This window comes from Myotis myotis, unplaced genomic scaffold (genome assembly GCF_014108235.1).
Source record: "Myotis myotis isolate mMyoMyo1 unplaced genomic scaffold, mMyoMyo1.p scaffold_m19_p_3, whole genome shotgun sequence".
Lineage (NCBI taxonomy): Eukaryota > Metazoa > Chordata > Mammalia > Chiroptera > Vespertilionidae > Myotis > Myotis myotis.
In genome coordinates, this window is record NW_023416335.1 from 120,136,703 (window position 1) to 120,162,921 (window position 26,219).

At 46.2% G+C, this 26,219-nt stretch overlaps 1 protein-coding gene across 5 annotated transcripts in view; it reads left to right on the forward strand.

Moving 5' to 3' along the window:
• RAD52 (RAD52 homolog, DNA repair protein) overlaps positions 1-26,174 on the forward strand; it is a 52,497-nt gene extending 26,323 nt beyond the window's left edge. For 4 of the 5 annotated variants that reach the window (XM_036299564.1, XM_036299567.1, XM_036299563.1 and 1 more), the window contains 5 exons: positions 23,186-23,382; positions 23,550-23,695; positions 24,754-24,837; positions 25,484-25,687; positions 26,036-26,174. In XM_036299564.1, the coding sequence (XP_036155457.1) occupies positions 23,186-23,382; positions 23,550-23,695; positions 24,754-24,837; positions 25,484-25,687; positions 26,036-26,097 (693 nt within the window). In that variant the 3' untranslated portion in view covers positions 26,098-26,174. The remainder of the gene's footprint in view (positions 1-23,185; positions 23,383-23,549; positions 23,696-24,753; positions 24,838-25,483; positions 25,688-26,035) is intronic. The other variant, XM_036299565.1, reaches the window with a different exon arrangement.
• Positions 26,175-26,219: the final 45 nt, after the last annotated feature.

The window sequence follows — 26,219 nt, forward strand, 5'->3', positions numbered from 1 at the left end:
AATATCATGAAGTTTTCCTCTGTGTTTTATTTTATGAGTTTTAGATCTTGGAGACTTAAGTTTAAGTCTTAACTCTATTTTGAATTTATTTATTTTACTTTTTTTTAATCCTCCTCTGAGGATATTTTTCCATTGATTTTTATTTATTTTATTTTATTTTTTTTAATTAATTAAATCTTTATTGTTCAGATTATTACATTTGTTCCTCTTTTTTCCCCCCATAACTCCCCTCCTCCCAGTTCCCGCCGCCCTCACTCCCCACCCACTGTCCTCATCCATAGGTACACGATTTTTGTCCAGTCTCTTCCCGCATCTCCCACACCCCTTTCCCCCCCAAGAATAGTCAGTCCATTCCCTTTCTATGTCCCTGATTCTATTATGGTCACCCGATTATTTATTCACTTGGTTCTTAGATTCATTTGTTGATAGATGCATGTTTGTTGTTCATAATTTGTATCTTTACCTTTTTCTTCTTCTTCCTCTTCTTAAAGGATACCTTTCAGCATTTCATATAATACTGGTTTGGTGGTGATGAACTCCTTTAGCTTTTCCTTATCTGTGAAGCTCTTTATCTGACCTTCAGTTCTGAATGATAGCTTTGCTGGATAAAGTAATCTTGGTTGTAGGTTCTTGGCATTCATCACTTTGAATATTTCTTGCCATTCCCTTCTGGCCTGCAAAGTTTCTGTTGAGAAATCAGCTGACAATTGTATGGGTATTCCCTTGTAGGTAACTGAGTTTCTTTCTCTTGCTGCTTTTAAGATTCTCTCTTTGTCTTTTGCTCTTGGCATTTTAATTATGATGTGTCTTGGTGTGGTCCTCTTTGGATTCCTTTTGTTTGGGGTTCTCTGCGCTTCCTGGACCTGTAAGTCTATTTCTTTCACCAGGTGGGGGAAGTTTTCTGTCATTATTTCTTCAAATAGGTTTTCAATATCTTGCTCTCTCTCATCTTCTGGCACCCCTATAATTCTGATGTTGGTACGCTTGAAGCTGTCCCAGAGGCTCCTTACACTACCTTCGTCTTTTCGGATTCTTTTTTCATTTTGCTTTTCCAGTTGGGTGTTTTTTGCTGCTTCGCATTTCGAATCTTTGACTTGATTCTTGCGCTCCTCTGGTCTGCTGTTGGGTGTCTGTATAGTATTCTTTATTTCAGTCAGTGTATGCTTAATTTCTAGTTGGTTCCTTATCACAACATCGAGGGTCTCATTAGATTTCTTGAGGATCTCACTACATTTATCGGCGGTCTCACCAGTCTTTTCGAGGGCCTTACTAAGTTTATCGGCAGCTTCTAGACAGTTCTTGAGAGACCTTAAAAGTGTGGTTTTGAGCTGTATATCTTCCATTTCTGACATTTGTGTCCTGTTTCTTTGTCTCCGCATTTTTTTATCTTTTCTTGGTGCACCCCCTAGTGGTCTTTGTGCGCAGTCTTGTTGTAGTTAAGCCTTGATTGTTGTCGGCAATACCGGGGGTGATTTGACCTCCAGGCTAACTGGCTATGAGAGTCAGCTGTGTCTGCAGTGGGAGAGCTTCTGTGCTGGATCTCTAGGGCGGTGCTAATCTAGCGTTTGCCTGAGGCTATCCGGCAAATGGCTCTGCGCAGGGCTTAGGCGGGGCGGGTCCTTGGGGATCTACAGGGCAGGTGAAGGGAGCAGTTATGGCTGCTCTCAGTTCCGTCCCTAGGGGCTCTGCCTCACAGAGTCCCAGCAACCGCTGCAAACCTCGGAGAGAAAGCTGCCTTCGAGTTCCGACCGAAGCCAGACAGTCCCGCTTCTCCCGTTTGAGTCCGGGTCCCTAGAGACTCGCCGGGATCTGGTGCTCAGAGTCTGAAACTCCCTCCCAATTGAAAACAACAACCACGCCCTCCGCCGTCCGCCCGCTCCGCGCGCACTCTGCACCTTAGTATTTCACTTCAGCACTGTGCCTCCTCTGAGTCTGGGTATGATATTCTCTTTCCTCCTAGTTGTAGAATTTCCACTCAGCCAGCCTTCCTGTGGTTCTGGATGATGTCTGTTCCATCTTTTAGTTGTATTTTTGATTGGTTGTTTGAGGCAGCAATCTCTGGCGTTAACCTATGCTGCCATCTTGGTTTCCCCTCGGGAAAACAGTTTTTTCCATTGATTTTTAGAGAGAGTGGAAGGGAGGGGGAGAGACACAGAGAGAGAAACATCGATTGGTTGCCTCCTGCAAGTGCCCCGACCAGGGTGGGGATTGATTCTGCAACCCAGGCATGTGCCCTTGACCAGAATCGAACCTGGGACATTTCGGTCTGCAGGCCGATGCTCTATCCACTGAGCCAAACCAGCTAGGGCTATTTTGTTAACTTTCATTAGCATTTATTTTATGCTAAATTCACTTCCTGGCCATAACTTTTTGTTTCTTCATTTTTTTCTGGGATATCTTATTATTATTATTATTATTATTATTATTATTATTTTTCAACCTACCTCTTCTGGTTTAGGAGCAGTCTGCTCTTTTTCAGTAAGGATCATCTCAATGTGCCCACGAGGTCTGTAAGTTCTGCACTGCATCTTGGGAACTTTCACCTGGAGTAGCTCAATGACCAGAGAGTCTATATCTAAACCCTTCAGTTCAGCCTTACTCTGCATTTTTTAGTGTGTGCAGCAAAAATTTAGCACTCTTTTTGGGCCACCAACCCTGTGTCCATCCCCACTCTTAGGCCTGAGGACTTATCAGTTTCACCATTGTAATGACAGAGTGGTACACATTCCTCTGTAAAGTGGCATTCTTCAGATATTCAGTGGCTTTTCAGATATGCATACCCTTGATGGCCTGGGAAGTTTCACGAGTGTTCTTAAAGTAAACATGATGATTTGAACCTCTTGATTTACATGATTTTGAGAGGTTTTCTGGATCAAGTGAATAGCAAACCATTTTTAGAGGTCACCTCAGGTTGCTGACAGGAAGAGGTAGAATTTATTTTTGTGTGTGATGTGGATTTCCAGTTTACCCAGCCTCATTTGTTGAAGAGACTCTCCTTTCCTTATTGAGTGGTCTTGGCATGCTTGTTGAAGATCATTTGATCATATGTGCAAGGTTTTATTTCTGGGTTCTGTATTCTTTTCCATTGGTCTATATTTGTCTTTATGGCAGTACCATACCATTTTGATTACTGTAGATTTGTAATATGTTTTGAAATAAAGTGGTGTGAGTCCTCTAACTTTGTTCTTTTTTTTTGCAAAGTTATTTTTGCTATTTGAGGTCCCTTAAGATTTCATCTGAATTTTAGGGTGAATTTTTTATTTATGCAAAAAATGCCATTGAAATTTTGATAGAGACTGTGTTCAATCTGTAGATCACTTTGGTAATGTGGACATTTTCTTTTTTTAACAAGCTTAAATTTTTTTTTTTAGACAAAGTATTAAATTTAAAATTTTAGAATGGTATTTGCCTTACAGAAAAATTGCAAAGCCTAGTACAGAGTTTTGTATAGGACATACTCAGTTTTCCCTATTGTAAACATTTTATAGTCATACAGTATACTTGTCACACTAATGACTTACTATTGATCTGATATTATTAACTAAAGTCCATACTATGTGCAGATTTCCTTAGTTTTTTTCTGTCCCAGGAGACTACCCAGGAGACCACATTATACTTGTCATGTCTCCTAAGACTCCTCTTAGACTTGCCTTGATTAGATGACTTCAATAGTTTTGAGAAATGCTAGAAGTATTTTGTAGAAAGTCCCTCAATTGGGATTTGTCTGATATTTTTCTTATGATTAGACTGGGGTTATGGGTTTTGGGGAGGAAGGCCATAGAGGTAAAGTGCCATTTTATCACATCAAGGATACATACTATCAACATGACTAATCATATTTGATGTTGACCTTGGTTACCTGGCTGAGTGAGTGTTTCTTAGGTTTCTCCACTGTAAACCCACTGTTTTTCTCCCCTGTTCTAATTGTCACTATGTGAGACTACACATAGCGGTGAGGAGTTAATCCCACCTTCTTGAAGGGGAATAGCCACACAAATTATACAAAATTCTTCTACACAGGAGATTTGTTTCTTCTCTCCCATTTTATTTCATTACTAGAGGCCCGGTGCACAAAAATTTGTGCACTCGGGGGGGAGGGGGAGTCCCTCAGCCCCACTTGTGCCCTCTCGCAGTCTGCGACCCCTCAGGAGATAACGACCTGCTGGCTTAGGCCTGCTTCTGGGTGGCAGAGGGCAGGCCCAATCCCTAGGTGCAGCCCCTGGTCGGGCTCAGAGCAGGGCTGATTGGGGAGTTGGGGCACCACCCCCTGTCATTCACAGAGCAGGGCGGATTGGGAGGTTGCAATGCCCCCCTCAGTCACGCTCAGGGTAGGGCCGATTGGGGGGTTGGGGCACCGCCCCCTGTCACACTCAAGGCAGGGTTGATGGGGAGGTTGTGGCGCCACCCCCGTCACGCACAGAGCAGGGCCAATGAGGGGATTGGGGTGCTGCACCCTGTCACGCACAGAGCAGGGCTAATCAGGGGGGTTGGGGCTCTGAACCCTGTCACGCAAAGAGCAGGGCCCATCAGGGGGTTGGGGAGCTCCCCCCGTCACACACAGAGCAGGGCCGATCAACGGGTTGAGGAGCTCCCCCCTGTCACTCACAGAGTAGGGCTGATAGGGGAGTTGGGGCACCGCCCCCTGTCACACAGAGAGCAGGGCGGATCAGGGGGTTGGGGCACCGCCCTCTATCACCCACAGGGCAGGGCCGATCAGGGGGTTGGGGCGCTGCCACTGTCACACTCAGGGCAGGGCCAATGGGGAGGTTATGGCTCTACCCTGTCACACACACAGCAGGGCCCGTGGGGCGGGGGGTTGGGGCGCCTCACCCTGTTACACACAGAGCAGGGCCGATCAGGGGGTTGGGGCGCCACACCCTGTCACAGAGCCGCAGGGTGATCAGGGGGTTGGGGAGCTCCCCCCTATCAGGCACAGAGCAGGGCTGATCAGGGGGTTGGCAGATAGGGAGGTTGTGGCCCCGCACCCTGTCACACACAGAGCTGCAGGGCGATCAGGGGGTTTGGGCGCTGCCCCCTGTCACGCTGATCCCAGTGCCGGGAGGCCTCGCGGCTCCGCTGATCCTGGTGCTGGGAGGCATATTACCCTTTTACTATATAGGATAGAGGCCTGGTGCATGGGTGGAGGCTGGCTGGTTTGCCCTGAAGGGTGTCCTGGATCAGGGTGGGGGTCCCCACTGGGGTGCCTGGCCAGTCTGGGTGAGGGGATGATGGCTGTTTGCAGCTGGTCACACACCATTCAGGGTGGGGGTCCCCACTGGGGTGCCTGGCCAACCTGGGTGAGGGGATGATGGCTGTTTGCAGCTGGTCACACACCATTCAGGGTGGGGGTCCCCACTGGGGTGCCTGGCAAGTCTGGGTGAGGGGCTGAGGGCTATTTTCAGGCTGGCGGGTGACTGAAGCTCCCAACCGCTCCTTTTTTTCTTTTTTTTTTATTCTGGGCCAGCTTTAGCTCTGGCTCCAGCTCTGAGGCCTCTGCTGCTGAAAGCAGGTATCTGGTTTGTTTGGGTTCTATAATCGAAACACTGTTTCAACTCCAGCTCTGAGATCCCGGCTCACTGAAAACACGTTTCTGGGGTTTTGTTTAGCTTCTATATTTGTAACATAGTTGCTTAGAGTTGCAGCTCAGAGGCCGCAGGCAGGCGGGGAACGTTGGTTTCCTCCGTCACTGAAGCAAGCAAGCCTCATGTTAGCTTCAAGCTGCCTGGCTGCTGGCCGCCATCTTGGCTGGCTGTTAATTTGCGTATCGCCCTGATTAGCCAATGGGAAGGGTAGCGGATGTACGGCTAATTACCATGTTTCTCTTTTATTAGATAGGATGGTTTTAGTTGTATTTTATTTCATTTCTGATTTCAATTAAATAATCTTTTCTTAGATAAACTAGCTAAGGGCTTTTCAATTTTGTTACTCTTTTCAAAATAACTCTTAATTTTGTTGATTTTTTTTCTATTATCTTACTGTTCTCTACTTCATGTGCCTCTGCTCTAAGCTGTATTTATTTCCCTTCTTCTGCTAGCTTATAAACTTCCCTGTTAGCATTGCTTTTGCTGCATACCATAAGATTTGTTAAGTTGTGTTTTCATTTTCATTTTCTCAAGATAATTTCTAATTTCCCTTGTGACTTATTCCTTGATCAATTGTTCTTTTAAGAGTGTGCTATTTTATTTCCACATATTTGTGGATTTTCCATTTTCCTTCTGCTATTGATTTCTAGTTCATTTCATTGTGATCGGTAAAGATACTTTGTATCATTTCTGTCTTCTTTAATTTAAGACTTGTTTTATAGCCTAACATGTGGTTTATCCTGAAGAATGTTCTGTGTATACTTGGGAAATACAGGGTGTCCCCCCAAAAATGTATACACACCCTTTGAATAATTATAAAGGCAGTATTTATTAAAATATATTTTATTTTCAAAATTAAGCTATCAACTGTTAAAGTGTGTGTACATTATTTGGGGACACCCTGTACATATCTTATTGTTGGATGGAGTAATCTGTATATGTCTATTTGGTCCAATTTGCTCTTACAGCATTCAAATTCTCTATTGCCTTATTGATCTTATGTCTGATTGTTGTATCCATTATTGAAAGTTAGGGTATCAGAGTCTCCTGTTATTGTGTTGCTATGTATTTCTTTTTTACAATCTGTCAAAATTTGCTTTATAAATGTAGGAGCTCTGCTACCTAGTATATAAATACTTATAATTGTTATATCTTCTTAGTGAATTGATCCTTTTATCATTATATTATGTCCTTTGTCTCTTATAACAGTTTTTGACTTAAGTCTATTTATGTCTGATATTAGTATAATCCTCCTGCTCCTTTTTGGTTTCCATTTACATGGATATCTTTTTATATCCTTTCACCTTAGGCCTGTTTGTGTTCCTAGATATAAAGTGAGTCCCTTGGAGAAAGCATAGAGTTGTATCTTGTTTTTTGTATTCATCCATTCAGCCACTTTTTTTTTTAAATTGGGGAAGTTAATCCATTTGCATTTAAAGTTTTATTGATAGGGAAGGACTTATTGTCATTTGGTTAATTGTTTTCTGTATGTCTTGTTGCTTTTTTGTCCCTCCTTCCTTCTCTTATTATCTTCCTTTGTGTCTTGAATATTTTTGGTAGTGACAAAATAGATTTCCCCTTGTTTATATGTGTATATTCTACAGATATTTTCCTGGAGGTACTATTGTAATTATGTAAAAAATCTTAAAGTTATAGCATTTTATTTTATATATTTTATATCCACTAACATAGATTTATAGTTACAAAAGTTTTAATGGTTTTAAAATTATATTTTATATTCATTACATATTTTAATGTTTTTCATATAAATTCTGTGCACCAAAATTAAAATTATACGGTTTTGCCCATGTATTTACCTTTACTGGAGAAATTTTATATTATATGCTTTATGTTGCTGTCTAGTAGTATCCTTTTGTTTCAATTTCAAGGAATCCAGTTAGTATTTTTTTTTCTTTTTTGTGTGAATCCTCACTCGAGTATATTTTTCCATTGATTTTTAGAGAGTGTGGAAGGGAGAGACACAGAGAGAAACATCGTTGTAAAAGAGACACATTGATTGGTTGCTTCCCGTAGGCGCTCCGACCAGGGCCAGGAATCAAACCTGCAATCAAGGTACAATGCCCTGACCGGAATCAAACCTGAAAACCTTCAGTCCACAGGCTGATGCTCCATCCACTGAGCCAAACCAGCTAGGGCCAATTAGAATTTCTTGAAGAGCAGATCTAGAGCTACTGAACTCCCTCTGCTTTTGTTTATTTGAGAAAGTCTTAATTTCTCCAATTTTGAAGAATAGTTTTTCTGGATATAGTATTCTTTGAATATGTCATCCTACTCCTTTCTAGCCTGTAAGACTTCTACTGAGAAATTTAAGGATCTTTTGAAGGTTCTCTTGTATATGATTTGCTTTTCTCTTGTTGCTTTTGAGATTTCTCTTTGTCTTTGACTCTTTTTTTAATTTTAAAAATATATTTTATTGATTTTTTTACAGAGAGGAAGGGAGAGGGATAGAGAGTTAGAAACATCGATGAGAAAGAAACATCAATCACTTGCCTCCTGCACACCCCCTACTGGGGATGTGCCTGTAACCAAGGTGCATGCCCTTGACTGGAATCGAACCTGGGACCCTTCAGTTTACAGGCCGATGCTCTATCCACTGAGCCAAACCAGTTAGGGCTGTCTTTAACTTTTAATTGACATATAACATTTTATTAGTTTTAGGTGTACAACATAATGATTCAATATTTGTATATATTACAAAATAATCATATTAAGTCAGTTAACATCCATCACAGTACTAAGTTTTTTTTCTTATGATGAGAACTTTTAAGATTTACTCTTTTAGCCAGTGTCAGATATACCATACAACCCAGTATTATTAACTCTAGTCACCATGCTGTACATTATATCCCCATAACTTATGTTATAACTAGAAGTTTGTACCTTTTGACCCACTTCATCCATTGTGCCCGCCCTGTATTGCCTCTGACAATAAGTTCTCTGTACCTAGGAGCTGATGTGTTTTTTTGTTGTTGTTGTTTAAGATTTCACAAATAAGTGAGATTGATATTTATCTTTGTCTGACTTATTTAGCATAATGCCTTCAAGGTCTGTTCATGTTATCATAAATGGCAAGATTTCCTCCTTCATGGTAAATAACATTCTATTGTGTGTTATTCTTTAACCGTTTTCTTTAACCATTCATTCATCAGTGGCTACCTCCTTTGCTCCCATGTCTTGGCTATTGTAAATAATGTTACAGTGAACATGGGGGGTGTGGATATCTTTTCGAGTTAGTGCTTTCATTTTCTTAGGTAACTATCCAGAAGTAAAATTGTTAGATCATTAACTAACAATTCTCTTTTTAGTTTGATATAGTTTCACTTGTTGATTTTTTCTCTTTTTTAAAATTACCTTTGCTTAGATCAGCCGTGGGCAAACTACGGCCCGCAGGCCGGATCCGGCTGTTTGAAATGAATAAAACTAAAAAAAAAAAAAAAGACCGTACCCTTTTATGTAATGATGTTTACTTTGAATTTATATTAGTTCACACAAACACTCCATCCATGCTTTTGTTCCGGCCCTCCGGTCCAGTTTAAGAACCCACTGTGGCCCTCGAGTCAAAAAGTTTGCCCACCCCTGGCTTCGATCATATCACAGTGTTATTTAAAAAAAAATTTTTTTTGTTAATCCTCACTTGAGAATATTTTTTTTCCCCATTGATTTTTAGAGAGCGTGAAAGGGAGAGACAAAGAGAGAGAGATAAAAACATCAATGTGAGAGACACATTGATTGGTTGCCTCTAGCATGTTCCCCAACTGGGGTCAGGGATGAGCCTGCAATTGAGGTGCATGCCCTTGACCATAATTGAACCCATGACCCTTCAGTTGTTGGCTGACGCTCCAATCACTGAGCCAAACCAACTGGGGTATTATTTTTAAGTAGAGGCCGGGTGCATGAAACTCATGCACGACGGTGGGGGGAGGGGGTCCCTCAGCCTGGCCTGCACCCTCTCCAATCCGGGACCCCTTGGGGGATGTCCGATTGCACTTTTAACAGATGACAGCTCCATTGTTGTTTCTTTCTTTTCATACTTAAACCCATTGGCATTAGTAGGTATTCAAAGTGTGTATACATTTTGGGGGGACATCCTGTATATCTCTAGTCAGTGGTGAAAGGAACCAATGGCGGGTTTGGAACTCCCAGACAGGGAACCTTGCATCTCCCCACTCTGCTTTCCACCTTCGCGGGCAGTAGGAGAATCAACCTTTTCTCTCATTAACTCGGAAAAGCACGTCATGTCACCCGCTGCCCGGCAGGAGTGCGCTAGGCCCTGAGCGAGTGAGACTTAGTCAGGGCGGCCTTCACTCATGGGTGCCAGCACCCCCAGTGCACATTCCTCCTCTGCAGTCAACCGGACTCTCCCACTGTTTTACTGAGAAGATGGGCCTCCTTGCCTCCTCTGGGTTCCCGACTTCAAACGCTGATCAAAGGCACCTCAGCGAGGGCTGCCCCATGCCCACCAGGTGTGTCTGTCCACACCTGCTCCCGCCTCAGCACATGCATTAGCCCCACGGAGTCGATCTCGTCCGCACTGGCCTCCACGGAACAGGGTATCACCACTCCGCCCTCTCACTGTCATATCACAGGCGCCCATCCTGAGCACGCTGGAGGGGACATGCGCATGGAGGGGATGTGTACACATGGTGTGGGGGATGTAGGCATGCCAGGGTTGACAGAAGTGCGGTGGAGGGGCGGGGGGAACACGTGGGCGCCGTGGTCCGGGACTGTTACGGGTGCACGTGGGTGACAGCGCGCTGTGGGACATTCACTCGCAAGGGAAGTGGGGAGGGGAGAGGATGCATGCACCGGAGGCCTGCACCTGCGCAGATCCACAAACCCGCGTGGCTTGGCCAGGAGGACATCAATCTGGCCCTCCATAGTGGCTGTCCTTTCGATCAGCACCTTCTGGGCCAGGAGGCTGCACCGCAATCAGCCAGCAGCGAGGGTGAGGGTGAGAGCGAAGGCGGCTGGCTGAGAGTGCTTCACAGACAACCAGCACACCATCAGTCGCAGGGGCCGCCGCCCCCAGCAGCCTCCTCACCGGGCCCTGTGCTACCTCTGTCACTGGGGTCCTTCCAGGCCCTCGGCACACAGGGAGCCGGGCTGCCCACCACAATGCCTGGTGCGCTCCGAGGGCGAGATCTTCCCACAAGCCTTGCAGGAAACAGCTCAGGGTGGGCGCTCAGGGTCGGTGGGACTGACAGAAGTGGGGGTGTGGCATGGAGGTGATGCCTGTGCTTCTGTTAACTTCACAATATGTTTTATGCCACAGCATGTGGTGGCGGCTGTGAGCGGTGCCAAGCAGAGCCTGCAGGCCAACCTGAAGCAGCAGCTGGTGCCAAGCAGAGCCTGCAGGCCAACCTGAAGCAGCAGCTGCGTGCTATCAGGAGCACTCACAGCCACTCCCATGTGGGGAGTACAGGCCTCCCTCCCCTGGGCCCGCCTCCCCCACCCCTGTCCCTGCTGCCGCTTGCCCAGTCCCTGGGCAAGCGACAGCTGCCATCGGGAGCGCCCATACCTGCCGCCACCCCCATGTGGGGAGTACAGGCCTTCCTCCGCCGGTCCGCCCTTCCGCCCACCTAAGCCTGCTGCGCCTGCAGCCTGCTGTTCCACAGTCCCAACTAGTCGTTTTGGTCATGAGGGCCCCTGGCTTTTTATATATTAGGATTTTTTGAGGAACCTCCATACTCTTTTTCTATTAGCTGAACCAATTTACTTTCCCACTAATGGTGTACAAGAACAAGGGTTCCCCTTTCTCCACATCCTTATGAACAGTTGTTATCTCTTGTTTTTTTGATAATAGCCATTTTAAAAAAATTTGTTTTTAAAACAGATTTTTTAATTGGTTTCAGAGAAACGAAGGGAGAGAGAGAGAGATAGAAACATCAATGATGAGAAAGAATCATTGATTGGCTGCCTCCTGCATACCCCCTACTGGGGATCAAGCCCACAATCCAGGCATGTGCCCTGACAGGGAATCTAACCATCACCTCCTGATTCATAGGTAGATGCACAACCACTGACCCACACTGGTTGGGCTTGATAATACCATTTTTAACAGTGTGAGGTGATGATATCTCATTGTGGTTTTGTATTTTCCTGATGATTAGTCATGTTGAGCACCTTCTTATGTACCTATTGGCCACCTGTTTGTCTTCTTTGGAAGAATATCTACTCATATTTTCTGTCATTTTTTTCATCATATTGTTTGTTCTTTTGATTTTCATTATATGAGTTCTTTATGATTTTTTGGATATTAACCCCTTGTCAGGTATATCATTTGCAAACATTTTCTCCATTTGGTAGGTTGTGTTTTCATTTTGTTGATTTCCTTTGCTGTGCAGAAGCTTTTTAGTTTTATATAGTTCTACTTGTTTATTTTTTCTTTTTGTAAATTACCTTTTGTTGTCAAATTTAAATAATCATTACCAAGACTAATGGTAAACAGTTTATTGCCTGCTCTTTTTTCTAGGAATGTTATGGTTTCAGGTCTTATATTCAAGTCTGTATTTTATTTTGAGTTAATTTTTGTGTGTGTTGTTACTACTGGTCTAGTTTTATTCTGTTACATGTTGCTGTCCAGTTTTCCTAACACCATAAATAATTTCTCTGCCCCATTCTTTCTCTTCTTCTGAGACTCTTTAAATATAGTGTGTGATAGTGTCCTATCAGTCCCTTATCTCTCCTCACTTCTCTTAATTTCTTTCTTCTTTTTGCTTCTCTGCTTAGATTATTTAAAATGACCTGTCTTCAGATTGGGATTAGGGTAATGCTGGCTTCATAGAAAGAGCTTGAAGTGTGCCTTCCTCTTGATTTTTTTGAAATCGTCTGAGGAGGATAGGTTTTAGTTCTTCTTTGAATGTTTGGTAATACTCCTCTCTGAAACTGTCAGAATCAAGGCTTTTGTTTGCTGGAAATTTTTTTGATCACTGCTTCAATTTCATCTGTAGTTATCAGCCTATTTAGGTTTTTTGATTCTTGCTGATTGAGTTTTGGAAGATTGTATTTTTCTAGGAATATGTCCATTTCTTGTCTAGTTTGTTGGAGTAGAGTTGTTTGTAGTATTTTTTTTTTTACAATCCATAGTATTTTCTGTGCGGTCAGTTGTTACTTTAGCTATTTCATTTCTGATTTTGTTTATTTGGGTCCTCTGTGTTTCTTGGTGAGCCTGGCGAGAGGTTCGTCAATCTTGTTTATCTTTTCAAAGAACCACCTCTTGATTTTATTGATCTTTTGTATTGCCTTTTGGTCTCTATGTCATTTATTTCTGCTCTGATCTTTTTTTTTTAAAATATATTTTATTGATTTTTTACAGAGAGGAAGGGAGAGGGATAGAGAGTTAGAAACATCAATGAGAGAGAAACATCGATCAGCTGCCTCCTGCACACCCTGCACTGGGGATGTGCCCGCAACCAAGGTACATGCCCTTGACCGGAATCAAACCTGGGACCCTTCAGTCCGCAGGCCGACGCTCTATCCACTGAGCCAAACTGGTTAGGGCTCTGCTCTGATCTTTATTATTTCCTTCCTTCTGCTTACTCTGAGCTTTTTTTGTTGCTCTTTTTCTAATTCTTTTTTTTTTTTTTTTGAAAGGAAAGGAAAAGGTTTATTCTGCGTCCCCGGGAGACCCACGTACCCCAAGGACAGGGCACGTGGATTCACGCCAACAGGGAGGGGGGCGCTTTTTTTATACTGTGGTTGGGTGAGTGGCGGGGACATGAGCTAAGGGATTCTCTGCTGCAGGGGATGGGCGGGGGTATGTGGATTAAGGGAGAAGAAGCCTGTATCTGTGTCTGGCACCTTGATCTGTGAGAAATTCCAGGGGAAGTCCATTATCTCATCACATGTCTGCATGCATCCGAACCTGGGCTCTCTCTGACCTAACATCCGGCCTTTTGGTGATAAGGGACGGCGACTCGTTCTGGCTGCTTCCAGCTGGCCAAGGGCGACGAGGGGGGCGTTTAAAGGCCAGGGTTAGGCAGAGGCAGATCAGAGGGCAGCCGAGCATAGGGATGGAGCAGGACCTGATTCACAGTCACCCGTGACATCTCTGTGATCCGGGAGTGGATGAACTTGAGGAGGCAGGGGGCTAGAAGGAAAAAGACACAGATGAGAATCAGGGGCCCTATCATGGGTAGGACCCAGGTGGCTAAGGGGCTTTGGAACCAACCAGAAGGAGAGTTGTCCTGGAAGTGTCCTGCATGTAGTTCTTCAGTCAGCTTAGTCAGGGTCTGTACGTTTACGTTTTGCTCTACTACTCCGGACTCGATGTAGTAACAGCATTCTTCCTGAAGGAATATGCAGGTTCCTCCTTTTTCTGCAGTCAGAAGGTCTGAGGCGAGCTGGTTCTGTAGGGCTACTTGGACTACTGGTGTCACTTGCTGCTGTAGGGAGGCTAAAAGAGGCGGTAGTAGACTCCAGGGCTAACTGGAGCTTGTCATTAAAGTACTGAGCAGTGACCAGACTGTTCCCGAGGGCCCCCCAGTGAGGCCTACTGAGGCAGCGATACTCACCTCTAACATGATAGGGAGGAAGGCAACCCAGCGGGTCCAGGGATGGGATGGAGGGAGCAACCAGTGAGCTCCGACTCTCCATACAAGGTTAGTTGGGGAACTACTGTGACCACGAAGCAAGGCCCGGGGTCAGGGGAGTTCATGCAGTTCCTTAAGGTGCCGTTGCACCAAAAGAAGGTACCTGGGCTGGCCTTGGTGAGACTGGCTGCGGTGTGGTATGATAGTCTCTTCCGTGGCAACCCCATAGGTGTTGACATCTTGATTACATCTGTCTGGGTTCCGCTGGTTGTAAGCAAAACAGACATAGGGTCAGCCAGTTTTGGACACTGACTGGATGTCGACAGCCATCTGGATCTTTGTCTGACATCCGAACAGAGGGCAGTCCTGAGATCCTACCTGCCAGGTGACTTGTTTGCTGTTCTGGTAGTAGGTTTCACGGACCTTGAACCTCCACACATAAGCGGGTGGGGGTGGGTGTAGGTTGCACACGGCAGGGAGGAGAAGGAAGGAGGAGGGGAGGGCGGTTAAGGCAGACCTTAGTGGGGCCCAACACCTCACATTTATAGAAGTCATGCTGCTCCGGGGTCCTCTTGAGTCTGGAGAGGTGGTGCCAGGACAGGTCGTCAAGCTGGAGTCGCCAAGCAGCTTGGCCGCAGTGGGGGCTGAGAGGATTACAGTGTGAAGTCCCGTCCACCTAGGCTCCAAGGCTTGTGGTTGTAGGTTCTTAAGGAGGACCGAGTCACCAGGGTGAAGGGCTGGTCTTGGGAGTCCTGGTCGGTCAGCTCTGGCTTGGGCAGAAACCTGTTCTCGTGTTCTCGGAGCAATTGCCTGGTTAAAGACAGATATGGGAGATACGTACCCAGGGGAGGGGGATCAGTAAGAAGACGGTGATTGAGCAAGAAGAGCCAAAAGGGCTCAAGAAAGTGGGGCTCCTTGGTGTAGCTGGAGTTTGGTCAGGGCCACGGGCAGGAGGTCTAGCCAGGAGCTGCGAATTTCTAGAGAGAGTTTAGTTAGATGGTTCAATAGGTTGGAATTGAGTGGCTATGATGAGAGTTCGAGCCAGTGACAGAAATCCAGCAGGATGTAGAGGAGGAGGGATTGATGTTGGAGAGTAGATGGAAAGTTGTGTTGATGAGAGTGGGCATAGGAGTAGGTCAAGGGTTCGTAAATAGAGAGTGACACTAGAGGATTTCCCATCCAGACAGTAGAATTGATGACTCCCTCATCATTCCATGTCCATTTCACCTGAAAATATGAAAAACCTGAGCAAAATTGGAGGGTCCCTTGCCAGGTAAGAGCCTGTGAGGAATGATGGGTCATCCTGTCCTGGATGGTGTCGCCGAATCTTCTTCAGGGATGGTGGGAGGCACTCGGTGAGCCTGAGAGAGGTAGGTATTGCATCGAGAGTGGGAAGAAATGTTAGAATGCGCTGTTATCCAAGGGAAAATGGAAGGAGCAGTGGAAGTCAGGGACCTGGAGGCTGGAGAAAAGGCGGTGAGGGAGGGAGCAGGTTGCGGAGCCTGTTCCCAGGCCTCTAGCCGCTTGGATTTTAAAACTGCCGCATTTTTCCTTTGGGGAGGGTGGAGGGGGATGGGGCGAGGTCAGAGCAGTTTTCAGTTCAGAGGAGGGGACAGTTGTGGCGGAGAGAAGGAGAAAAGGCGTTCACAGCGAAGACTGAGGTAGGCGACGACTGAGCTAGGCAAAGACTGAGCTAGGCTACTGTGGTCTGGGACAACAGGGCCCCATGACGGGATGCATGGCAGTGGAGGATCTTTGTCCCTGTAAAGGGAGGGGGCCAGGAGTGGAAGGAGCAGGGAAGCTGAAGGGCTCAGAGTGAGCTGCAGAGTGGCCACTAGGATGGTGAGGATGTCTTGTCCTAACAGGGGCATGGGGCATGCTATCATCAGGGAGGCAGGGAAGGGGTCCAGTGGCCAGAGGGCAGCTGGATTTGCCATCAATACCCATGTCCGAGATCTTGGAAGGATAAAGGGGCCCTAAAAAGGAGGGCAGGACAGAGAAGGCAGCCCCCGTGTCAACCGGGAAGGTGACCTACTACCTTCATTGTGACCCGAGGCTCAGCGAGGGTGATTGGAGTCATCGAGGCTGGGCTTCTTCAGTCTTCAGCCAGTTCCAACATGGCCAGCGGGTGGGTCCTGGCCTGGAAGGGTGGTCCCCCTACGCTGAGGCGTAGAGGGCCCGCCACTTTTCCAGGGACAGTCACTCTTCCAGTGACGATTTTGACCTCACACCGGGCAGGGCTTGGTCGGAGCTCGGGGCCAGGGGCACTGCATTGCCCAGTGGCCTTCATTTCCGCATTTGAAGCATTCTCCGGTGGCATACCTTTCGTTGCACCCCCACCGCTCATAGCCCCCTTAGGGCCATGCCGGCTGCCATCAACCTCAGGGCCACAAACAACTAAGGCGTGTCTGCAGGTCTACCTCCTGTGGAAGGCAGGCCTCCCATTCTGACTGTGCCTGCTCCTCCAGGGCATTAAGAACCTTCAAGGCCATTTTTCACTCAATCTCGGACCTGGGTTTGAGGACGAATAAAGACCTTAAAGGTCGGGTTAGAGAGTGGGGGGCATAGATTCAGACTATGCCCTCAGTTCCTGGATGGGACTATGGCAGGGGTAGAATGGGCGCAGAAATGGAAGAGGCTGTTTTGGAACTGACGTTCTTAGGATTTGGGCTCTAGGGGAGATGGAAGCTTCTTGTTAAGAGGGTCAGAAGAGAGCACAGCTGCAAACTCTTGCAAAGGGAACTGGTCGGCCACCTGTTAATTAAAGTGCTGGCAGTCATGGTGGCGGAGTTTCAGCGGAGCGCACAGAGGAAGGCGGACGGTTAGACCTTACAGAGGGCACTGCGTGGGGTACGGGTTACTAAGGCAGGCTGTAAGGAGAGGGGAGAGAGCGGGAGAGGTGGCCTGGGTGGGCTTGGGAGAGGTATCGTCAGTTGAGTTTAAAAGCTGCAACCTCCCAGGGGCAGAACGGAGGAGGAAGGACAGAAGGAAGGTAGAGCCTACGGACGCGTGTGTGCACCGACTGGGAAAGCAGGCAGAGGCGGCAGGGGACTTGAGTTTCCGGGTCCCGCAGTGGCTACAGCGTTGGCGGCTACGGGGGTGCGTGGATGGACTGACTGCGACCGACTGCGCGGCGGCGGAGGCGTGCAGGGACGTGGGGTTGTGAAAGGCGGTTTGAGTTTTCAGCTGCGGTGGGGCAGGGGGAAGAGGGGAGGTGGGGCCAGTGGGTCAACGGAAGGCGTGGCTGGAGGAGAGTCCGGCAGGGAGGAGGAGGGGAGAGTGTGGACGGACAGGGGCATGAGGTCCGCGGGAGAGTGGGCGGCTTTCGCTAGGGGAATTCGGGGGAGTTCTCCGGTGGAGGGGGTGAGGGGATGCGGAGACGGTGGTGCCGTCGCCGCGTCCCACACACAGCACATGAACCCACCCCCACACGCACCGCACACACCGTGGTGCAGGGACAGCCCAGAGGGAGGAGGAAGGGCGGAGCGAGGAGAGATGGAGGAAGGAACTTTGGGGGAGGGACGGGGACGCAGAGAGATGGAGAGAGGCTGAGAGAGAGACTGAGAGAGAGAGACTTGGGCAAATTTCCCAGTTCGCTGGCAGAAATTACTGAGGTCGGTGTGACGGTACTGGGGCTACAGAAAAAGGACGCAGGTCCGGGACAGGCCCCGTGTTTAGCCAGATCGGTGAGCCGGCACCCTAGAGGTGTGCTCAGGTCAGGTTTGGAATTTGGATTCCCCCTGCTCGATACCCGTGGCCTGTAGCGGGGCTAAAGGCTGGCGTCCCAGCGGTTTAACCCACGCTACGGAGGGACGGAGGGAGGGACCGTGGGCGGGGTAGAGGCGTCCCTGCTACCCCCCAGGTCTGGAGGAGCCTTCCTGGAAGGGTCCGGAGAGGCAATCTCTGATGTGGCCACGTTTTACAGACAGAGATGCCGGCGGGCAGACGGCCACATGGGACCAGCACGGGGGTGGGGTGGGACTCACCGCTGATGCTGCCAAACTGGGAAAAGTTGCTGAGCTGAAGAGATGAGGTCCTGATGAGTCCAGAGCCACGAGGAGGGAGAGGCGGGCACCCAGAGCCGTGGAGGGACGGCCAAAGGGAGTGCTCGCGCCACCCGGGTTTCAAGGCACCAAATGTTAGGTTAGGTGGCTCAGGAGGCGGCGCAAGAAATAGAGTCCAGTGAATCAGAAAAGAAAGGAAAGGAAAAGGTTTATTCTGCGTCCCCGAGAGACCCACGTACCCCCAGGACAGGGCACGTGGATTCACCTCTTTTTCTAATTCTTGAAATTGTAGGATTAGGTAATTTATTACCATTTTTTCTTGTTTTTTTGAGGTAGGCCTGTAAAGCTATGAACTTCCCTCTCAGGACTGCTTTCACTGTGCCCCATAGATTTTGCATTGGTGTGTTTTCACTGTCATTTGTTTCCAGGATGCTTTTTATTTCTCTTTTGATCTCTTTGGTAACCCAATCATTGTCTAACAGCATGCAGTTTAGCCTCCAAGTGTTTGATTTTTTTTTTTTTTACTGTTTTTGTAGTTGATTTCTAATTTTATGCCATTGTGATCTGAGAAGATGCTTGATATGATTTCTATCTTCTTGAATTTGAAGAGACTTAGCCTATGTCCTAATTTGTGGTCTATTTTTAAAAATGTTCCATGTGCACTTGAGAAGAATGTATATTCCATTGCTTTCAGGTGAAATGTCCTAAAGATGTTAATTAGTTCCATCTGCTTTAGTGAGTCATTTAGGATTGCTGTTTCTTTGTTGATTTTTTTCAAGACTATTTATCCAGTGATGTCAATGGGATATTATAGTCCCCTACTATGACTGTATTGCTGTCGGTCTCTCCCTTGATGTCTTCTAGAAGTGTTTTTATGTATTTGGGTGCTCATGTATAGGGTGCATATATGTTTACCAGAGTTATATCCTCTTGTTGTATTGATCCCTTTAGTTTTATGAAGTGGCCTTATCTCTTGTTATGCCCTTCACTTTGGGGTCTATTTTGTCATATATAAATATTGCTACCGAAGCTTTTTTTTTTCATTTTTATTTGCCTGAAAATTTTTTTCCCATTCTTTACTTTCAGTTTGTGTGTCTTTTGTTCTGAGGTGGGTTTCTTGTAGACAGTATATATATATGGATCATGTTTTCTTATCCATTCAGCCACCCTATGTCTTTTGATTGGAGCTTTTAATCCATTTATGTTTAAAATTATTATTGACTAGATGCCCGGTGCATGAAATTCATGCATGGGGGAGGAGAGGCTCCCCAGCCTGGCCTGTGCCCTCTCACAGTGCGGGAGTCCTGCAATCGATCACCCCAAAGAGGTAGGCTCCGCCCACCCATCCAGAGCTCCTTCACGGACTGCCCCAAAGAGGTAGGCCGGAGCTGTGGGACCCACCTCCATACCGCATGGAGCCGCGGGACCCCCGACCTCACCACGTGGAGCCATGGGACCCACCTCCGCACTGTGCACGCAGTGTCAAGCTCTCACCCACACGTGCACGCTGGTGCACACGCAACCTCCTGGTGATTGCTTGTTAGTTTGAGGGCATCATGGTGTGCGGATGTCTCAACCACATAGGCTTTCATTAATAGGATAGGTTTATTGCCATTTTTATTCTTTATGCCTGTGTTCCTTCTTCCTTTTCTATTTCTTCTTTTTACAAAAGTCCCTTTAACATTTCTTGCATTGCTGGCTTGGTGATAATAAACTCCTTCAGCCTTTTTTGTCTACGAAGCTCCTGATTTCACCTTCAAGTTTGATTGATAGCCTTGCTGGATAGAGTATTCTTAGATTCAGTCCCTTGCTTTGCATCACTTTGTATACTCTTTTTTATTCCTTTCTGGCCTGATGTGTTTCTGATGAGAAATCATTTGATAGTCTAATGGGAGATCCCTTGTAGGTAACTTTCTGTCTCTCTCTTACAGCCCTTAAGATTCTTTCTTTGTCATTAATGTTTGCTATTGTAATTACATGTCTTGGTGTTGGCCTTTTTGGGTTCATCTTGTTTGGGACTCTGCTTGTGTGAATTTTTCCCCCCCCAAGTCAGTGGAGTTCTCTGTCATTATTTCTTCAAATAGGTTTTTCTATTCCTTGCTCAACTTCATCTCCTTCATTTCATGTTGTCCCAAAGCTCCCTCAGGCACTCCTCCTACTTTTTAATTTTTTTTCCAATTGCTGTTCAGATTGGGTGTGTTTTCCACCCTGTCTTCTAACTCACTGATTCGATCCTGCACTTCTTCTAGTCTACTGTTGAAACCTTCCATTGTGTTTTTTATTGCAGCTATATCATTTTCCATTTCCTCTTGATTCTTACATAAGTTGATTTTCTCTTCCAATCAGTTTAGGAACCTTATGACCCTGTCTCTGAATTCTTTCTCTGACATATTGCTTGCCTCCATTTCATTTAGTTCAGTGGCTCTCAACCTTCCTAATGCCGCTACCCTTTAATACAGTTCCTCATGTTTTGGTGACCCCCAACCATAAAATTATTTTTGTTGCTACTTCATAACTGTAATTTTGCTACTGTTATGAATCGTAATGTAACTATCTGATATGCAGGATGTATTTTCATTGTTAAAAATTGAACATAATTAAAGTGTAGTGATTAATCACAAAAACAATATGTAATTATATATGTGTTTTCTAATGGTCATAGGCGACCCCTGTAAAAGGGTCGTTCGACCCCCCAAAGGGGTTGCAACCCACAGGTTGAGAACCTCTGATTTAGTTCCTTTTCTGACAATTTCTCTTTTTCTTTCCTTGGGGCATTGTTTCCCCATTTTTGCTGTCTGTTTCTGGTCCTGGGCACCCTGCTTGGGGTTTGAGAGATTGAAGACTATATCAAGCCAATGGTCTGGAAATTGTCAGCCCAGAGGCTGGATCTGCCTTGAGTCACACCCCTTTATTGTCTGTGCTCTGAGTTGCATCCCTTTCTCCCATGGATCTGGTCCCTCAGTTATCCACTTCAGATGCTCAGGTTGGCGGGAGCGCGTGCACAGTTCCTTTGGTGTGCACCTCCCGGTAAGGACCCAGCGCTCTCTGACATGCAATTCACTTTGCAGCCCCGGCACCCGTGGCAGGGTGGCACCCTAGATATCTCTGTCAGCGCACTTGCTGCACAGTCCTGTGGCCCCTGGCTGGGCACACTGGATTGCTCTGGTTTTCTCCAGCAGTGCTCTCCTGTGGCTCGGAGTGGGGCATGTGCTGGGTTACTTTGGGTCACACATTCCTCACTTTCCTGTGGCCCAGAGTGAGGCATGCACTGGGGTGCTCTAGTTAGCCCCTCCCCAGTGTGTAGTGTGGGTGGTTTGCTCTGGGTCATACAGTCCTCGCTTTCCTGTGGCCCGGAGTGAGGCATGTGCTGGGTTGCTCCAGGTAGCTCCAGCAGGACTGTCCCGGGGGCCGGGGTGGAGCGGGCACAGGTTGCTTTGAGTTGCACGGTCAGAGCTCTCCTGTGGCCCTGAGTGAGGTGCGTGCTTGGTTGTTCTGGGTCGCACTGTTCTTGCTTTCCTGTGACCCAGAGTGAGGTGTGTGCTGTGTTGCTCTGGGTAGCCCCAGGGTGGAGCAGGCACGGGTTGCTTTGGGTTGCACAGTCATAGCTCTCCTGTGGCCCGGAGTGGGGAACGCACTGGGTTCCTCCAGGTTGACCTGGCAGCAGGTCCTGGGGCTTGGCGTGGAGTGGGCACTGGATGGCTCTAGATCAGACTGGCAGCATGGTTCTGGGGCCCAGCGTAGGGGTGGGGTCCAGGGTTCTCCCTGGCTTGTACTCACTGCAGGGTCTTGGAGCCAGATCCTGGGATACTGGGTCCCAGTGGGCTGGTGAGGAGGCCTGGTGCCGGAGGTCACTCTGGTGAGTGCACACTGCAGAGTTCTGGGAGCCTGCCAGGAGGCACTGCGCCACTCACTGCTGGGGTATGTGAGTGGTTCCACTTGGATTATGGCTGGAAATTTGCATTCTCTAGGTGTCTTCTGCCCTTCCTTGTTGAAAATGGTCTCCTCAACTGTGTCTAATTTGTTAACTCCGGGTGGATGTTTTCTGATTTAGTTGCTTTTCTGGCTTGGCTGCAGGAGGAGGTCTGTGACACTTCTGTCTATTCAGCTGCCATTTTTCTTGTCTATCTGGTTTTAACTATTCTATGTGCCATGTAAATTGAGTCATATGTACTTGTCCTTTTGTGACTGGCTATTTTACTTAGCATAATGTCTTCAACCCATGTTGTAGCATAAGGTCATTTCTTTTTAACCTACTCATTTACTTTCTCACGTGGAAAAGAAATTTCAGTGTAATTTTCATTTTCAGGTTATCTTTATCAACTCAATCCCTCATTTTCAATGATTGTCTCAGTATCCACATTATGAATTGGGAGAGAAGTTCTTCCAAAGTGAACGGTCTGAGTTTCTGTCGTGCTCATGTCTAGGAAGTAAAACAGTTTGCCCTGTGCTATGAAATACACAGTTGTTTCTCTCATTTGGTCAGATCTAGAAACCCCAACTGGGCGATTCCCTAGTTTTGGTTTTTCAAGCTTTTTCTTCCTGTTATTTGAAGGACACATAATGGTGCCATGACATACCCAAGGCTTTTTCCGGGATGAATATTGTGTTTGCAGGGGGTAGTTCTGGCAGAGAGGGCAGAGAAGGTATAGGCTTCCACAAAGACTGTGTGATCTTTTCCATTAAAAAAAAAATGGGGGGGAGAGATAAAATGTAGACAGCACCAGACAGATTCAGTTGCCAAGGAAAGATTCAAATTAGATTTTACAGACCATTTGCCCTAAATCAAACCTAAAATAAGATTCCTTTTTATCAAGATCATTAATACTGACCAGTATAAAGTAGGAAATGAAATTGTTTACTCCTCATGTAATTAAAAATATTACTTGAAGTGTTAGATCTTTTGTCTGAGTTTCTCAGGACCTAGAAGTCATGATGGATAGAGGATTGTCATGCTGTTTTCTAGGAATCTAGATCTTTAAGGCAGGGAAAGAAAGGAAGGGAAAGAGCAGTTGGAGGAAGTTATCCACCCTTTTTCTTCCTTCATTAGTTGCCTCTAGAAGTGGATTTAACTAAAGCAAAGAGACAAGATTTTGAACCATTTGTGGAACAAGCGAGATACAGCAGCTGCCGACAGAACATGGCTCTGGGACCCACAAAACCACAGGAGGCAACCTCTCCTTGCAGACCAAGCCACTCAAATGATCCCCACATCATGATGCAGGGGGATAAGGACAGCAGATCCAGGTACAGGACCTAAGTTCCTACCTTTCTCTTCTGCCTTCTCATGCAGACTAAGTTATCTCCATTTTTACCTTCAAAGCCAGCAAGTTGGTTTGTTTGCCCCTCAGAACTGTATATTGTTTGTTCAGGTAACTCAGGAACTCACTCCCACCTTGTTGCTCCCTATGCAGAAGCCTGGCGTCCTCTGCTGCGGAGAGTGATGCCACTTTGCAGCGGAAGCTCCGGCAAAAACAGCTGCAGCAGCAGTTCCGGGAGCAAATGGAGAAACAGCAGCGAGTTCAGCTATCTGCTCCATCCATTGAAAAGAAGAATCCAGGTTTGTGAGAAGGCTGGGAGCAGAGGCCCCAGGGAGGTGTCCTCAGTACCCCAGGGAAGGCTTGTGGTCTGAGGACTCTGATCCTCTGCCAGCACAGTATGGTTAGGTCCAAATCAGAGCTCCAGTTACACACAGGATAGATGAGACAAAAAAATTAAGAGTGAAATCCTGTGTATTTTCCCCATTTCTAAAGACACTAATCTTTCGGGGGTGGGTGGGAGATGGGGAATGGGCCTTGACAACATCCGGAACTAGAAGTTTCTCAGTACAGAGGGTCTTTTGCTCGTTACTTTGACTGCCTCTGCATTACAAAGCCTTTCTGAGCTGACTTTGAATATAAGGAAGATTTGCATTTGAAGGTAAAGGGGGCTTCTGGTAATTATGTATCTGTGACCTTGTTTATTTCAGAGTTCAGATTCAGTGGGAATTGTATATAGAAGTTATTTTTGGAGTCTTTCCCAGAGAGTAGAAACAGAAGGGCTAATCCCAGATCAATGGGATTTTTGCTTAGCTTCTCCCTAAGAATTATGAAGTTTATAGAGGACTTGCTTTCATTAATATTCCCCTCAGCACTGAGGCTGAAATTAATGTAGAGGGAAAAAAAAACATCAACTTACGGTGCTTGGATGTTCTTAATAAGAATTAGTCTAGATCTTTAGCTTCCAAACCATTGTAGAGTCCCTGAGGGCGAGGGGTGGAGGAGAGTCCTCCAGGCCTTTCTCCCACCCCTATTCAGAGTCATTGATTATATTGGTTTCTCTATATTGAATCTCTACTTAAGAATTTCTTGGAACAAAGTTATAGCTTTAAAAAGTAAAAACTAGGCCAGATGTCTTCTAATAACCCTTCTATTTATGTCCCTAAAGGAGAAATAAACTGTTTCTCCCTCCCCTTTAGGGGAAAGGCTGTTTTGAACCTCATATAGATCTACAGGGGGACTGCGACTCAGGGTGTTGAATTCTGCTATTGGCTGTCCTATGAACCAGTGTAACTTTAGGCTGCTTTGCACTTCTGAGGCTGCTCCCTCACAGTTGAGTTCTGCGGTCTCTCCTGTGTAGCAGAGCCACCGGTGCCGCCTTTGAAACACAGCACTCCCAAAGCTGATGGTGCAGAACCAATCACCGAGAAAGACTTTCCTGCAGGTCAGTATATGCTAAAGGGATGCTAAGTATTAATCAGGAAATACCTACGAATTGCTTGTAAGTTACTGTACTGGATACCTTGGGTAGTTAGAAATGCATTTTAAAAAAGGCATAAAAGCCCTGGCCGGTTTGGCTTAGTGGTTGGAGCATCGGTCCTCTGACTGAAAGGTCGTGGGTTTGCTTCCTGGTCAATGGCACATACCACAGTTGCAGGTTCCCCAGCTCTGGTAGAGGCACATATGGGAGGCAACCAATCAATGTACCTCTCTCACATAGATGTTTCTCTCTCTCTCCTTTCCACTCTCTCTGGAAATCAATGGGGAAAATATCCTCAGGTGAGGATTTAAAAAAAAAAAAAAGAGAGAGATATAAAAATCCCTTCTGCTTTATAGCCCCATGAAGTTTTAGGAGAAAGAGGACCCAGAGTGGATGGATAGCAGTTCTGACGGTAGCACAGATTTAGCTCCCTCACTGTCTGTCCTAACAGAAGTTTCAATGTACTTTTAGGAGTTGGGGAGAGAGAATCTATAAACTATCATTGGGCACTCATGATATGTGATTTCTTATGACCTGATTTTCCAGTACTTTATGTGAGAACACTCCCTTCTTTGTTGGTACTACATTTTCCTGTGATCTGTCTTTGCAGACAGTTTTGAAATATGGGATATGGTTCCTGATGCAGGGGACGGTGCTGTCAAGACCTTGTCTATACCAGAGTCACACCAGACTGCTGCCACACCAGTCCTGAAGAACCAGATGGTGACCCGGAGCAGGACCCCACAAAGCCTTTGCCACCAGAATCCACAAGCAAAATCGCACCTCCAAACTCCCGTTAACCAACACATAATAGGTAGCAAAGTGTTTTAGGAACAGATATTGGAGAGCCTGGGTTTAGTTCTATGAATGTTAAAGGTGGAATAGCAGAAAATAGAAGATAATTGGTTTGAGAGCCAGAACTTGTGCTTTGCAATCCTAGTGGGAAGCTTAGGCATGACTGCATTAGGAGCTTTTCCTATGAAAAGTGGGCCCGTCATGATTACTTACAATCTGGTCTAGAGTTAACAGAGGGATGTCTTCATAACAGTTTTCATTCTTAGGTTTTTAAGTTTATTAGGATCATTAACTAATTCAGAAATTACTAGCTGTGAGTTCATTTTAAAATCATGGCAGCTATATTTAACAGCTTTCTCTTGCATAGGAAACTGTGATTCCTACAGGAAGAACCAGGAGTTGAAGAAAAGGAAATTGGATCCATCTTAACAGAGGCTCAGGTCACCTCACCAGACTCTCACAGAGGGACTTTAGAAAACTGCTTTTTGGCCATGAAATTGTTCATTATATTCCTAGGGAATGAGCTTTATTTCCAAGGATTTACTTGGCTT